The sequence below is a fragment of the Falco naumanni genome, chromosome 7 (genome assembly GCF_017639655.2).
Source record: "Falco naumanni isolate bFalNau1 chromosome 7, bFalNau1.pat, whole genome shotgun sequence".
NCBI classification, from domain to species: Eukaryota; Metazoa; Chordata; class Aves; order Falconiformes; family Falconidae; genus Falco; species Falco naumanni.
Window position 1 is genome coordinate 44,918,102 of NC_054060.1, and position 15,036 is coordinate 44,933,137.

The 15,036-nt window shown below is 49.4% G+C and overlaps 1 protein-coding gene across 4 annotated transcripts in view; it reads right to left on the minus strand.

Annotated features, from left to right (window-relative positions):
• PRDM11 (PR/SET domain 11) overlaps positions 1 to 12,900 on the minus strand; it is a 52,248-nt gene extending 39,348 nt beyond the window's left edge. For 2 of the 4 annotated variants that reach the window (XM_040600227.1, XM_040600225.1), the window contains exon 1: positions 11,908 to 12,391. In XM_040600227.1, coding sequence (XP_040456161.1) covers positions 11,908 to 12,132 — 225 coding nt within the window. In that variant the 5' untranslated portion in view covers positions 12,133 to 12,391. The other 2 variants (XM_040600226.1, XM_040600228.1) reach the window with 2 other exon arrangements.
• Positions 12,901 to 15,036: the final 2,136 nt, after the last annotated feature.

Sequence of the window (15,036 nt, forward strand, 5' to 3'; positions counted from 1 at the left end):
CAAAATCATGAGACTTAAACCCATTTTACAGCAGGGCGGGCTGAGAGTTCCCAGTGGTTTCAAAGATTTGCTCAAGACCAGCAACTGACATGACAAACAGCACTGGGATGCCACAACACAAACTTCCTGGTGTCATTCTGCTTGCAGACAGGCTGGAGACTGGGAAATTCCTGTTTGCCAACCTGAAACTCCTCCTGCCATTTCAAATGGATGTGAGATGCCCTCACACTGTCACTCTTACATGGTTCATTGGCAAAACACGTCATCAAAACCTGCCATGATCTACTTCATGACAGACACATTTCAGAGGGAGAAGAGGAAAAGGACATCTGAAATAATCCCTTAAAATTGTCTTGGTGGCCTCTAGTGAAGGTGGAAAATGCTGCTGACTTTACAGGATTTGACACAAAATTCCACATTATGATCAGTCAGGAGCGTTTGCCCTTTGTTGATCTCAGAGTAGGAAGCTAGTATGGATCAGCACAAGCCTCTGCAAACTGGGTATTATTTGGCACAACTTCTCTACGTTAAGTGTTGAGTAAGGACTCAACCCAGCAGGATGCTGACAACATAAAGCTCCCATAGAGCCTAAAAGCCTCTGAAACAGTATAGCATGCCACAGAGCCAAGGCAGCCACTTACTGCAGCTAAAAGAGTATGTGACTTGCATTTTTAAAATATATTAAAAATAATTCCCTTAAACTGGGAAGTTCTAATTTTTGCTGCATTTGGCTCCCTGCATTCATCTCACAGATTCACAGTTTAAGGGTAGAAAGGAGAATTAGGTCAACCTGGCTGATCCCCTATATGTCACATGCCCTTACCTTTACCCTACAAACAGGAAAAAATCTCCATCTGAGCCTAGCAAGGGGAAGAGAAGCCAACACTTCAGAGTACATTTCAATTGTTAAATCCCCGTCACGGACAAAGAGTATGTGAACCTCTAGGTCTGGGCAGCAGTTCTTTCAAAGAGCCCTGCAATCCGGTGAGAAAGGCTGAAATACCCAGCATGTTGGGACACTGCTTTGAGCAAATGGAAAGAATTGCTTCCCAGGTTAATGGCTGTAACAAACCTCACCATCTTTGGTCAGGACTGCCAGCTGCACTTTTTGCCTTTGGCTTCTTCAACATAAATATATACCTACATTTGTAAAGTTAAAACAAACAGATAAAAAAACCTCATACTAAACCAAGATGCTATTCCACCAACATTTTTCTCCCCAAGGATAGAATAAGAGTACAACCAAGTGGCAGATGTAAGCCTTGTTCCTTTAAGACACTACTGAAAGGTCTTCCGAAAGCAATAGTGATAAGCACTGAATAAAAACACAGAGATAGCAAAGCCCTGGATATGCACTCATGCATTATTTTCCCAGCTTTCCAACAATTTTCAACATCCTTCTATGTAACTCTTCTAGTCTTCGCTACATTACTTGAAGATGCTGGCACCAGAAAGCCATGCTGATGTAAGACTGAGTCTGAAGTAAATGTAAAGAGTTACAGGCACAAAGCTACCTCCTCACCCCTATTATTCGTGACTTCTCCAGTTACGTGTCCAAATCATAGTTATCTTTCCCAGCTAGGCCCTGGCACAGAAACTCCCCAGAGCTGCCTGCCCATTCTGATCCCCACATTCTCTCACACAGGACTGGTTGGGACACAACCCCCCTTTGCAGATCATGTTCGGGGCATGTCTTTCCAGGTTTATAACTCTCCATTTGTCTGCATGAAAATTATTTTGTTTCAATGGCTCCATTTACCAAACAAACCGTGTTACTTCGTTCCACCCTATGAATAGCTACAATTCACGAAACTTGTTTCATCTACACATTTGGCCAATGGTGAGTCATGCTTTCTTCTGCATCACTGAGTAAGCGTCAGGCAGAATTGGCTTCTCTCTTCCCCTCATTTGAAGGGAAGGGTCATCGAGCCTACTTCTTTGAAAACACAGTCTCCACATATCATGTTGCGGAGAGTCTTCTGTAAAATGATCGAGCTCTAGCTTAAAATAGCTGAATTATTTGCTCCCCGTGTCTAAGGCAGCAGTGCCAGAACCTTGATCTTCTGACACTGAAAAAAACATTTTCTACGTTCATCTTGAAGTTAATCTACAAACAGTTGATTTATTAGCGTGCTAATACTGTCCTTTAGCTTAGAGTATCCTTCATCCTCCTTACTGTTTATACTGCCACTTCAGTTTGTTTATTGGATGCTGACTCTATCAATCACTACCTTCACTTCCTAAGCCACTTGTATTTTATTGATATTCTTTGGCATTAGATATTAATTGGATTCTCACGCACTGAGTCAACTGCCTTATATACCTAAGTATATCATGTCTATGAATCTTTCTTTAAACCAACTGTAAGCATCTCAAAGAACAAAATCAGACCTGTTTGAGGAGTACAAGACACTCTGCATAACATCAAGTTTCAAACATGAATTACTTTTTATTTACCCAGGATTGGTGTCATGCTACCCAACCTATCATTTCCTGAGCTATCCACTTAGCAATTTGCAGAACCATCTCAAAACAATCACTCTTCCAGTCTCTTGGATTAGCTGCAATCCACCCAGATTGATTAAAAATGAACATCAGAAAGCTAGAGACCTCCTCCTGTTTACCTAGTACCCACTCTGCTTCAAGAGAACATGCTTTTTCCTAAGCAGAGCTGCCAGCAAGACTTCGCTTACCCACAGGACTCATGCTACGCAACTCCCATGTGGGTCCCTGGATACCTACTTATAGGGCTCAACTTTTGAATTATCAACTTAGCCTTTCCTTTCTGCTGGCCCAGATGGCAACCTCCATGGCAAACAAGCACACACAGCTCCACAAAGGTAAGTTATGTTTGGGTCTCAAAAAGTTAGGTTTTTCATTACACAGATAGTTTTATAGACAGCAGAGATGTGAATTTACTGACTAAATGACCTGCTCTTACCCATAGGGAAACAAAAAGCTGCAGTGAGGAAGCACTTGGTAGGCATGAAGCAGGCAGGGTCACCACAGCACTCCTGCTCTTCTGCCGTGCTGAGAAAAAACACTGGAGTACCTTTAATGTTTTATAAGGCACATGCAGGAAATCCAAGACTCCCCAGTTGAGTCCTGCCAGCCACACCGTGTGCCCGGTGCCCTGCCACATAGCACTCAGCACCCACCTGTGCCCGCCACCACCGCCGCCCAGCCGCCCACCATGAGCTCATGTGCATCCAGAGGACCCCTGCACTTGTGTAGGCTGGCCAGCCTAAAAATTTCTGTGGGTGAGCAACACCAGTGATTCACGTACTTGAACGCTGACAGAGGTAAAAAGGGAAAGGGAAAGGAAGGTGTGGGGGTGGGTAGGAAGCAAACCCCAGACACTACTTTCTAAATAGCAGATGTGGCTATTCTGGCCAGCAAACCTCCACTTTAATTTCTAACCCACAGAGATGGGAAATGATTCATGAAAAATCAACAGGATAAAATTAGCTGGAAGGCAGAGAGATAATTCATGCAACCCAACCGTCATGGGCTGAAGTGCCAGCACTACCAGCGCTGCCTGGCATTTCAGCCTCCGGTGCCCTTCAGTGACTGGCACCCGGCCAGCAATCAGCTCCACAGATATTTCCTTAGTGTCTAAATTAGCCCCTCTGCAGAGCACATCCATCTTTTAACAAGACGGCCTTTCACTCAATGCTCTTCTAGAAGTTACAGCCTTTTCTTTTTTTTAAAAAAACCAAAGATTACCTGCAGTACTCTTGTCTCCTTCCACTGGTGAATGTTAGTGGTGTGAGAGGACCCAACAGGATGGACTGACGGGATGGACAGGCTTGCACACACATCTGTAAGCCATGGCCAAGCTACACACGAAATTGAAACTGCCCCACCAAGTCAGAAAGCTCAGTGCATTTCACCAGAGCAACCTTCCCCTGCACAAAGCCAACAAAGCACTCAACAGCGAAAACCAAGTGCTGGTCTGCCTTTATAAACATGGTGGTTTTTTCTAAGACTGACCTTAAATTTTATAACATAAAAAGCACAAACAACAAAACACAATTTTGCCCTTGATACAGCCACATGACAGAAAGTTTCTTACGCATACTTCCAAATCACAACCCAAAGCCCTTTATCCCAAAGGCAGATGAGAAACCCCCACCTCTTCAAAAGACCTCTGGACTTACAGTAGGCTTCTGATTATTGAGCAGTGGTCCTTCCCACCACCCAACTCAAAGGCTTCAGGAATCTAATGTCAAATTGTAAAGCCTCAGCAGCACCAATACCTCTAGGCAGGCAGTCTCAGCTGCATGCGGATCTCCATTCAATTGGGACTTGTGGGTACAGATCCAAAATGAAGATAAAATCCTGCTTCAGTACCATTTGTCCAGTTGGCATCTGTTCATTGCTGTTGAAGGATGGTACATAATGGTTCCTCATAATTTTTCATTTTTGTAAATTTTTTTTGGTATTTTTTGTTACAGTGGTTTCACTGTGCTTGGGCTTTAGGACACTCGAGCAGCTTCTTTCTTCTTACTTGTTCAGTAAAAAGGGAGAGAATACTTGGGAGGGATATGAGATGGTAGGAGCAAATTGTATTTTCATTTGTTCCTAAAATTCTAATAAACTAGCTCAGTCCTTTAAAAGCACAAACACACACACCAGGCCGAACGAGAACAAATCAACTGTTCCACAAAATGCAGAGGAAGCAAAAAGAACAGCCATATTTATTTCTCCTCATTTGTACCCTCTTGCAGTCCATTATGGAGATAAGATCTCACAGTACAACAGGACATTATTCAGGGCTGGGAAATCTGTCTGCGGGTTAGGGGCTCATGTTACACTGCTTGGATGAGTGCTGGCTGAGCATGGGTCATACCGACCCCCTTTTCCTTGGGGCAGGCAGCAGTCCAGATACTCCTAATGTCAGATCTGCCAAGAAATCAGATATCCGTGTGCTGAATTCACCACCACCACCACTTGATCTGCACATTCCCTTCCATAAAGGGAGAGGGGTGTTCAGACCCTGTATATCCTAACACAGTGAACTACGAAAAAAATTTCCAGAAGAGGCCAAGCACTTCTGGCCCATTCCTACAATCCCCACTCCTCAACGGTGTCTTCTGCACAAAGGTATTGGGTTGCACAGAAATACCTGGTTCTCCTACCCTACGCACATTTTAAAAACACTTACTAGCAGAAGCATGGAAAGCCCAAGAACTCATGCAATTCTAGTCCAAAACCAAGGAGCACGTCACAGTGACTTCATGTATGCAGGTCACTGAGAGCCTACAGAAGTTCACCAGCTACCCTAAGAGAATTCAAAAGCAGCATTTCAACACCTGACTACAGAACGAGACCTAGCTAAAAAAAAACCCACCACCAAACCACCAACCAACAACCAGTTAAGTCTGTCAGACCTAAAGAGGATATGTTAGCATCTGATTTAGTTGGTGCTAGCTCTCAACACGTCTAGGACATACAGTAAGCGGATCCATCTTTCTGGAGGTACTGCCTTTGCGACAGCAATGCAGCGTTAGCTAGTAGGATTCTGCACTGAGGGTCACGTACCAGTGCACCTTCACTACATGATTTGGGAAAAATTTCTTAAGGAACAAAGCAACGTACACATATACCATACATAAATTCTCTTCCCAATCACAAAGGGAAAAGAAATTCAGTAATTAAAAAGCTTCTATTCTTCAAAAGCCAATTGATCTCACTTGAGCTCAAAAAAGATAGTCTGCATGCATAGGTGTGCACACATGACAACTCTAGAACATATTTTATTGTTCACAAAAGTATGTTCATGTGTCACCAGTATTGATTTTTTCTTCAGTCAGTTTCCAAATGTTTTAATTTCCTCTGAAGGGATAAAAGGACTAGTCTCCACAAACTGGCATATTTAACATTCACATTAGCCTTTCCAAGTAAAAGGTCTCAAATTTAAAAAAAGCAGCAGACCACATGAAATATTCCAGCAGCCTCAGAGCAAAAGAAATAAAAAAAAACCCAAACAAACAAAAAGCACCAAACAACGAAAAAGGCTAAATTCCCTGATATACACAATGAGGAATTTAAGGTTTATCCAAATGAAGGGTGTGAAGAAGAAGATGCTAGGGGTGGAAAGGTAACCTTAGTCAAACTTACGACATCTTTCAAGGAAGATGCTATGTACACTTATACTGCTCAGCTGTTCTGAGTCTGAAGTTGAAGGACCACATTTAACTCCACTCAGCATATTATGACACAGTTTGTATGATACAACTTCAAAATAAAACTTAATTGTACTGAAAAGGAATGTACTGGACAACATTTCATGTTTGTTATTAGCGTGGAAACAGCTGATGTCCCTGACCAACATTAGCTCCAATTACCAGCCCTCAACACTCTGAAACACCCTGAAGGGGTGTCTGCAGGGGACCAGAGGAGCTGCGTGCCCACGGTGGCCTGATCCACACTCAGGAGCCTGGAACCAGTGTGCTGCAGTATGCAAGGATGACCTGGCTCAGGGACCAGCAAAGGATGCTCAGTGCATTGGCTCCCCACTGCACAAGGCACGAGCACCACCGGTTCTCAGGGCTAGCTAATTAAAGCAATTCTAGAGCTGCCACATGAGATAATCCCTCACATCACCTCCCATACACTTTCACCACTCTATCCTCATATGTCACCCCCAGTACTCATGGTCAAGCTTCCACTGGCAAAAGCCATCCACCAGCTGACGGCAGCACAGGCAGCCCTGCTGAGCCACCGGCAGTGCCAGCAGCAGCAGGGCTCGACACCCACATTGACTTTGGAACAGCAGCCCCTCCTCCAAGAGGAGTCACTACAGTTGAAGGAAAACTGGCCTTGGAAGAAAGCCTAAGTTTAAGGAGGAGAAAAGAAAGGGAGCAGAGAAACGAATCCATTTATCGGAGTGTGCTCAAATTGGACGACTTTGCTTATGATACCCTTCTGATGGGCCCCTTATTGATGGCTGTCCGTGACCAAGGGACTGCACTGAAGCGGTCTTCTGCAGTACGCATTACTGATCTCTCTCAGGAGGCTGCCAGTTTCTGCAGCTTAAACCTGAAATTATACATATAATGTTTTTACCTTCTGACTGCAGAGAAACTGTTCAGTCTGAAATGCCAGGGTACTACCTCCCTGCGTTGCAGAGAGAGGCCTTTGAACAGCTCCCAAGGATACAAGCCATCCACACAAACAGACCACTAAGCACAACAGCAAACCTTGAAGTGTCAATATTTTTAATTGCTTGACAATCTCTCAGCAGAAACACAGGTTCTTGCAATTATGTGCAAAGTCTGGGATGGAAGGAGGAAAAACGCCATAGCACCACCCTCACTGAGTCTAGCTGAAGTCCAAAGCCTATACGGTGAGGACAGTGACTAGACCTTGGAAAACCCACATTGTAAACGTGATTCTAGATGCCAAGTCAAAATTTACCACATTCATTTCTGCTTTTTTCCCTACTTGCTCTCAATCCTCCCATCTTTTCTATTAGTGCCTATCACATCGCAGTTATTAAAAAAAAAAAAATATTCTCTAGCATGGGATGCTTGTGTTGCCCTCTTCACCAGGTTTCTTCTCCACTGACCTTGGCTGCTCCCACCTTACAACGAAGCCACAGGACTGCCTTGCATTTTCCATCACTCTTTGTTTGACCTTTCACCTGCAAACTTCCGCCCTTTCTGAAGCAGTTTTCCCTCACCTTGTTTCTAAAGATGCCATGCAAGGTGACACAAACCTGCCTTTCAACTTGTCCTCTCCGCTTTTTCTTTAGGAGGTTAGACTTGCTACTGGAATCCACTTGCATGGGCAAGTTTAACTAGCAAGGATTCCTGAAAAGCAAGATTTCACTACGCAGCTTTAGAAGGACCACTGCTCTAGAGGCTTTATTTAAAAACACCTTCAGCAGCAGAGAAGAGGTCACAGAGAGAACAGAAAAGCCTGTGAAATTAAAGCCTTCTTTACTCCACTGCTGCAGAGGTCAGTGCAAGAGGATGCACCAGAACAGTCTGCAGCTGCACAGCTCTGGTCCAAGAAACTTCACCCTCTACCACAGAGCTTCAGGTAGAAGCGCTGTACAGAAGCGCTTGCGATGAAATACACCACAAGCATGACAGGGGGCAAGATGCCAAGTGGCAAAGCTAGCATCCCACGGCAGGGCTGCCCAGCGGCAGGCCGGGAGGACTGCTGCCCTTTGGCCAACCCTCCTCCACCAGCAATGCCTGTGTCTCAAGCAGCTCTCAGCCCTGGAGCCCAAAGGACCTGTGCTCAGGTGAGAGCCCAAATCAGAGAACTCAATGCTGATGCAAGAAGACGCATCAAGAGTACCCAGATACATGTCCAAGTGACTCCAGATTTCTTAAAAGGCCACAAAACTGCAATCCAATCTGCGGAATAAAACCGATGTTTGCTTGCTTTGGCTTTCTTAGGAAAACCGGTTGTTCATGGTTTGAGGCCACACCTCAAATACTGCGTTCAGTTTAGGGCCCCTCACTTCAAGACACTGAGGTGCTGGAGTGTGTCCAGAGAAGGGCAAGAAAGCTGGTGACGGGTCTAGAGCACAAGTCCCATGAGGATTGGCTAAGGGAACTGGGATTGTTTTGCCTGGAGAAAAGGCAGCACAGGGGAGACCTTTTGGCACAGGGGAGACCATATCGCTCTCTACAGCTCCCTGACAGGAGGCTGTAGGCAGATGGGGGCAGGTCTCTTCTCCCAGACAAGAAGTGACAGGACAAGAGGAAACGGCCTCAAGTCGCACCACAGGAGGATGAGACTGGTTATTAGGAAAACATTTTTCACTGAAAGGGTGGTCAAGCATTGGAACAGGCTGCCCAGGGAGGTAGTAGAATCACCCTCTCTGGAAGTGTTAAAAAAACACATAGATGTGGTGCTTAGGGACATGGTTTAGTGGTGGACTTGGCAGTCCTGGGTTAATGGTTGGACTTGATGATTTTAAAGGTCTTTTCCACCCTAAACTATTCTATGATTCACAGGTCTCAGAAACACATTCACAGTGCAAAGTAGGCATCAAAAGTTCCCACCTGTACTCATGCCACTGGGAACAAGACTTATTGCTTCTTACATCTACCTGGCCTCGTATCTTCAGATCAAGTTTTAGCAGGTTATTTCTTCCTTCTGAGGGTCCCCCAGTTAATCTACGGTATTACTATTTGATTGTCAAACACACAAAAAAACCCCACCAACAACGTGTTTTGTCTTTGGGACTATGCTTAGTTTTTCCATGTAAATTTTCATACACAAGCCAACAACACTGGATTGGCAATAACAATTTTAAATATGCTACTCTAAAATGTCATGAACGTTAGGCAGTATTTTAAGAGCTCTGGAAATGGTTAGTAGCATATATAGCCAAACCAGCAAGAGAGAGGCCCTGCTAACAGCAACATTAAGAACAGAAATGTAAAAGCACATACTTCTCTTGCATAAAAGGACACAGGGAAAGGGGAGGACATGACTCAAAAACCCACGACTTTGCTTGGGAATTAACCCACATGAGACAGAAGTTACAAAAGGAAAAAAGAATATTAAAAAAGATATCAGAAGGATAAAGCATACATGGTACTCCTTATTAAAAAACGAAAGACCTCTCTTGCCTGGACTTGTCGTTTTTCTCCTCAATATACATACTTTACTCTGATTCCTGACTCAGGGCGGCACCTTCCACTCACTGCAATACTTGTGGCCCCCCGATTGCAAAGCTCCTGCATCAGAGCAGCCCTCCCGCTTCAGGGTCCTCTTGCAGTGTTCATGGACACACAACCTTACCCACCTCCTACACACTTTGAGCAGGTCCATTGCTTTCCAGCAAGAAATATGAGCGAACAACCTGCCCCCACACCATCCCAGTAAGACTGACTGACCTTGCCTCAATACATCAAAAGTAAGGTTTCAGACAAATCTTTGCTTTTGTCCTCATTATTTAAAATCAGGTATTACCCTCACAATAATCCTCCCCCTTAAATTGTCAAAAAAGCACAAGTAACTGCTACCAGCAATCAGTAAGGCTCACAGTGACAGAGTCCCCCATAAACTGCCACAGAAAGCACGGTGCTGCATGCATGGTCCACAAAGATGCTAGAGGAGCAACAGGCTGCTCTGCTGAAACCAGCAAGTTCCACACTAAAGCCAGCACTGAGCTGGGAGCTGCAGGTCCTCCCTCACGTCCCACGGACAGCCAGAAGGAGCAGCAGCTTTTGACATAACTCCCAGGCAAGAGGGAACAGCAGCTTCCCCTGGTCCTGCTGCTCCGCAGTGCAATGGGATCAGTCAACTCAGCATGTAGCCAAGAGCCAGGACAACCTTCAGCATCTCCTGCAGTGACCTTGAACCCTCCTGGGTGAGTGGTTCAGCTAACCAGCCTTTCCTCCGCTAGCACAGTCCTTCCGCCGCTATGCCAACAGCCCCCACACTTGAACTCTTTGCAGACTGCACGTGATTCAAGAGCCCTGCGTCGCTCAGCCCTGTGCTAAACTATTATTTCTAGAGCAGAAGCACCTTTGGTCGAAGCACCCCTTGCAAGAAGCAAGCGCACATCACCTGAATACTTTCTGATTGCAACTTGCACTTGAAAACAAAAAACACACCGTCCCCATCAGGGATGCACGGCTATCTGTTGTGGGGTTTATACACAATGCATTAGAAAGTTAAAAGAGTCATTTCCCTTTCCACCTCCATTGCTTATAAACTCGGTGATTGCACAAACAGAAATCTGGGGAACAAGAAGCCCAACCCAGGCACCGGGCTCAAGCTTTGCCAGTCTTATGGGGAACACACCTTGCTGGCAGCACCGGATCCAGGGGACTGCTGGATATTTGGGGCAAGGGCTCCTTTGCTGCTCAACAAAATGCCACGCACACCTGCAGCGCTGGAAAACAGCCCTTTCTTACGGTCAGGTCAGTATTTTTTTTTAAGCTGGTTCTGCCAGTTCTCCTCCCATTAAGGAGAAGCATTAATCACTGGAAAAAGAGGAAGCAACAGGGAGCCAACAGTTTTGCCCACAGGCCAACTTTTTTTTTCAGTGATCTGAAACGGGACGCTAGAGGCATCTTCCTTTTCCCTTTGGAATACACCAAGGGATACAGGAACGAGGTTTAAAAAAAATCTATATCTATAGAACTCACGCTGTTCTGGAGCGTTTGCAAAGAATCCAGAAAGATTCGAGAACTTAAAAAAAAAACAACACCAAAACATTCGGAATGAAGGCAAACGAAATGTGCATTTGGTGAAGTTTTTCCACGCGAGTCAACAAAGTACGCTGGCCCCGCGGCGCACGGGCAACTCTTCCGCTGCACTCTGCGGCGGACCCGGGAGGCGCCACAGGCACGGTGCCTGCAAGCCGGGTGCAGCTGCCGCGGGGCTCCCGCCGCCCCCCGCTCCGCTCCGCCGGGGAGCCCCGCGGCGATGTGCCCGTGCCCGTGTCCCGGCCCCGCCGCACAAGCGCCGCGACCCGCCGGTACCGCATCCCGCGGGCTCCCGCCGCCGCCGCCCCCGGGGAGCGCCCCGCGCCGCCCCGCCCCCGCGTTCCAATGTGGCGCGCGCCCGCCCGGCCCCCGCCGCCGATTGGCCGCCGGCCGCGTCACTCGCCGGCCACGCTAACGGCCGCGGCGGGGGGGGCACGACGAGGGGAAGGGCGGCCACAGCCGCGGCGCGGGCGGGAGCGGCGCGGAGCGGCGGGGCCGGGCCGAGCCGAGCCCGGCGCCGCCCGCCCCGTAGGGGAAAGCGGGGAGGGGGGGGCCGCTACCTGTGCCCGCGGGTCGTCGCCGCCGCCGCCCCGCCCGCTGCCGGCACCCCTCAGCCGGACCTCCCCCCGCGCCGCGTCCGCCGGGCTGGGCCGTGTCCCCCCCTCCCTGCGCTCCGCAGCCATTTTCGTGGCCACCTTGGCTACCAGCGGGGCTGACTCACCTCGGCGCTGCGGGCGCGGGGGGCCCGCCTCGGCGTCGGGGGCCCCACTCCGCCCGGGGAGCGGGGAGGGGAGAGCCCGGCTGGCTGCGCCCTCCCTCCCCGCCGGCCCCGCTGGCTAGTCCCAGGCGAGGACGGGTCCCGGGGCCGGGCCGGGCTCGGCGGAGGCGGCGGCGGCTCCCTCCCTCCCGGCCGTGACCACCATCTTATTAGCACAGGAAATGACATGGAGAACGGAAGAGAGGGGCGTTCGGGGGCCGAGCCCGGGGACCCCCCGAACCGGGGGGAGGCGCCGCCGGCCCGCCCGGCCCGGCCCGGCCCGGCCCGCCAGGGCTCTCCCGGGGCCGCGGCACTGCTGCCTGCCCTGCAAATACCCGAGGTGGAAAGAGAGGAGGCGGGGAAAAAATAATAAAAAGCAAACCCAAAAAGCCGCACAAAGCAGGGGGGGCAGAAAAAAGCCAGAAGGAGCCGAGCGAACCCAAACCGCCCCCGGTTCCCACCTCCTGCTCCGGAGTCTGCGAGTTCCGCGCGGAGCCGGCGGCGATCTGCGGCCGGGCAGGGGCTCGGGGGGGGGGCTCTTAAGGACAAAAACCGCCCGGGATGCCCTCGGCCATAGCGCGGGGGGAGCCGGCGGCCGGAGGGGCCCGGCCCCGCGGAGCCGCAGGGCTCCCCACGGGCGCTGGCGCGGCCACCACCTGCCGCCGCCCGACAGCCGCCGCGGCGCCCCGCGGAGAGGGACCCGGCCGCACCCTCGGGGCCGCCCGCCCGTGGGGGACGGCGGAGAGCCGTGCCCCCCGGCCGGGGACGTGCCCCGGGGCTCCTTCACCGGCCGAGGCCACCGCCTGAGTGGCCCCGGGGCGGGCCCCTCTCCCGGCGGCGGGACCGCCGGTGCGCGCCTCTCGCCGCCCGTGTGCAGCCCCATGCCCTTCTGCGAGCAGAAAGTGAATGTGGAGGCGCGGTGTTTCCCTGGCGCTCCGGGCTCGATCGTATTTCAGATTACCCCCCAAAAAAGCAACCCACCCAGCAGCGACCAGAACAACAACAACAAACCCTACCCTCGAGCGCTGTGCAGAAATTACGGGCGACATGACGGATGGCAAAAAGTAGGCATAATTTAATAAACGGGGGAAGCATGTCTCACCAATAAAACAAATTCTAAATAAAACCATCTGCAAGCATTAAATTTGAAACAATGCAAACTGTTCAGCTGCTTTGCCAAAAGAGGCACAGCAGGGGGTAAAGAGAGGGATGGATAAATGGCCATAATTTTCCAGTTCCTTTAGTTGACAATGGGCTTGTATGCAAACAGGGCTGCAGTGACAATGTGCATGCTTGGACACTTGGAACGCTTCCCTTCTTCTGTGGCCCTAGAAATACCCTTTTCTGCAGCGCAAAGAAATACAATTCTTTCCTAATACCCTCCACCCTGAGGTGCCTACTATAAAAGAAAAATTGGCGAGGACACCAGTGAAAAAGGATGCAGCCCAAGCAAAACTGAGGCCCGCTTCTCCCATCCTTGAGCTGCTTCTGCTGCCGTCACTGAGAGCTGGGGGGGGGGAGGGGGCAGTACTTCAGGATCAGGTCTCGATGCATCACTTAAGTCAGCAAAAGATAATTTGTCTGGCAAAACAACGAGGAAGCTAATCAACTCGAGTTCAAAACAAGCTTGCTTTGCAAAGGCAGCCAGTGTGGCACCAATGATTATTCGGAAGTTCAAATGAGTACCATTCCCCAGATCTCCAGCTGTTTTGTGCTTTTTGTTCCCCATTTCTAATCTCTGGGGAGAGGATTCCTACTCAGAGTGTAAGCATGCTGTGTAATTTTACCCCTTCTAGTAATTGCAGAGATAGATGGACTTTGAGGCACTTGCACTTGCCTGGGAAAGACATACCATAAGCTGTCAGCACCTTCAGACTCCTCAGAAATATTAGAGATCCTAATAGAGCTGCCCTACTTTGCAGTTTCTGTCTGTGTGCTGAAATGTGTGAGAACACTGAACTGGCAGCAAGTACAACAATGGGCTTGTAAGTATGATTGATGAATGAACCAAGAGAAAAAATAGTAATTAAAAAACCAATAAAAATCATGGAAGTAACACAAATGCACAGTGATTGCCGTGCTAATTTGGAGTAATAGTTTTGCTGTAGCTGTTGTAGTCTAAGGTTGTAAGAGCAGGCTCAAAGGGAGGCATAAAGCTTTTATTTATAAAAAAAATAAATATGTAAGTGCAATATAAATAACAGCTATTATGTCTTCTTGCAGTCACAGGCATGCTAATTTATCGTGAGGGAGTTGCTTTGTCTTAATGTGTGCCTGCTGTCTCTATACATTTAATAGTCAGGTGTATAAGGTTTGTGTGGCAAGATTTTGGTACCGGTGTGTGTGGGGGGGGGGGGGGGGGGGTCGGGGGGGCAGGCTTCAACGGGGGCTTCTGTGAGAAGTTGCTGGAAGCTTCCCCATGTCCAATAGATCAAATACCAGCTGGCCCCAAGACAGACCCACCACTGGCCAAGGCCAAGCTCATTGGTGACAGTGGCAGCACCTCTGGGAAAATGTATTTAAGGAGGGGGAAAAACCCTGCACAACGGCAATTGCAGCAGGAGAGAGGAGTGAGAATATGTGAGAGCAACAGGTCTACAGAGCCCCGGGCCAATGCAGGAGGAGGGCCGGAGGCGCTCCAGGCACCAGAGCAGATTCCCCTGCAGCCCATGGCGAAGACCACGGTGAGACAGGCTGTGCCCTCAGCAGCCCATGGAGGGTAATGGTGGAGCAGATCTCCCCCTGCAGCCCCTGGAGGACCCCACACCAGAGCAGGTGGGTGCCCGAAGGAGGCTGTGACCCCTTGGGAAGCCCGTGCTGGAGCAGGCTCCTGGCAGGACCTGCGGCGCCATGGAGAGGAGCCCAGGCTGGGGCAGGTTTGCTGGCCGGGCTTGTGACCCCATGGGGGACCCAGGCTGGGGCAGCCTGTGCCTGAGGGGCTGTGCCCCATGGGAGGGACCCACACTCGAGCAGTTCGTGAAGAACTGAAGCCTGTGGGGAGAACTCATGTTGGAGAAGTTCATGGAGAACTGTCCCTGTGGGAGGGACCCTGTGCTGGAGCAGGGGAAGAGTGCGAGGAGTCCTCCCCCTGAG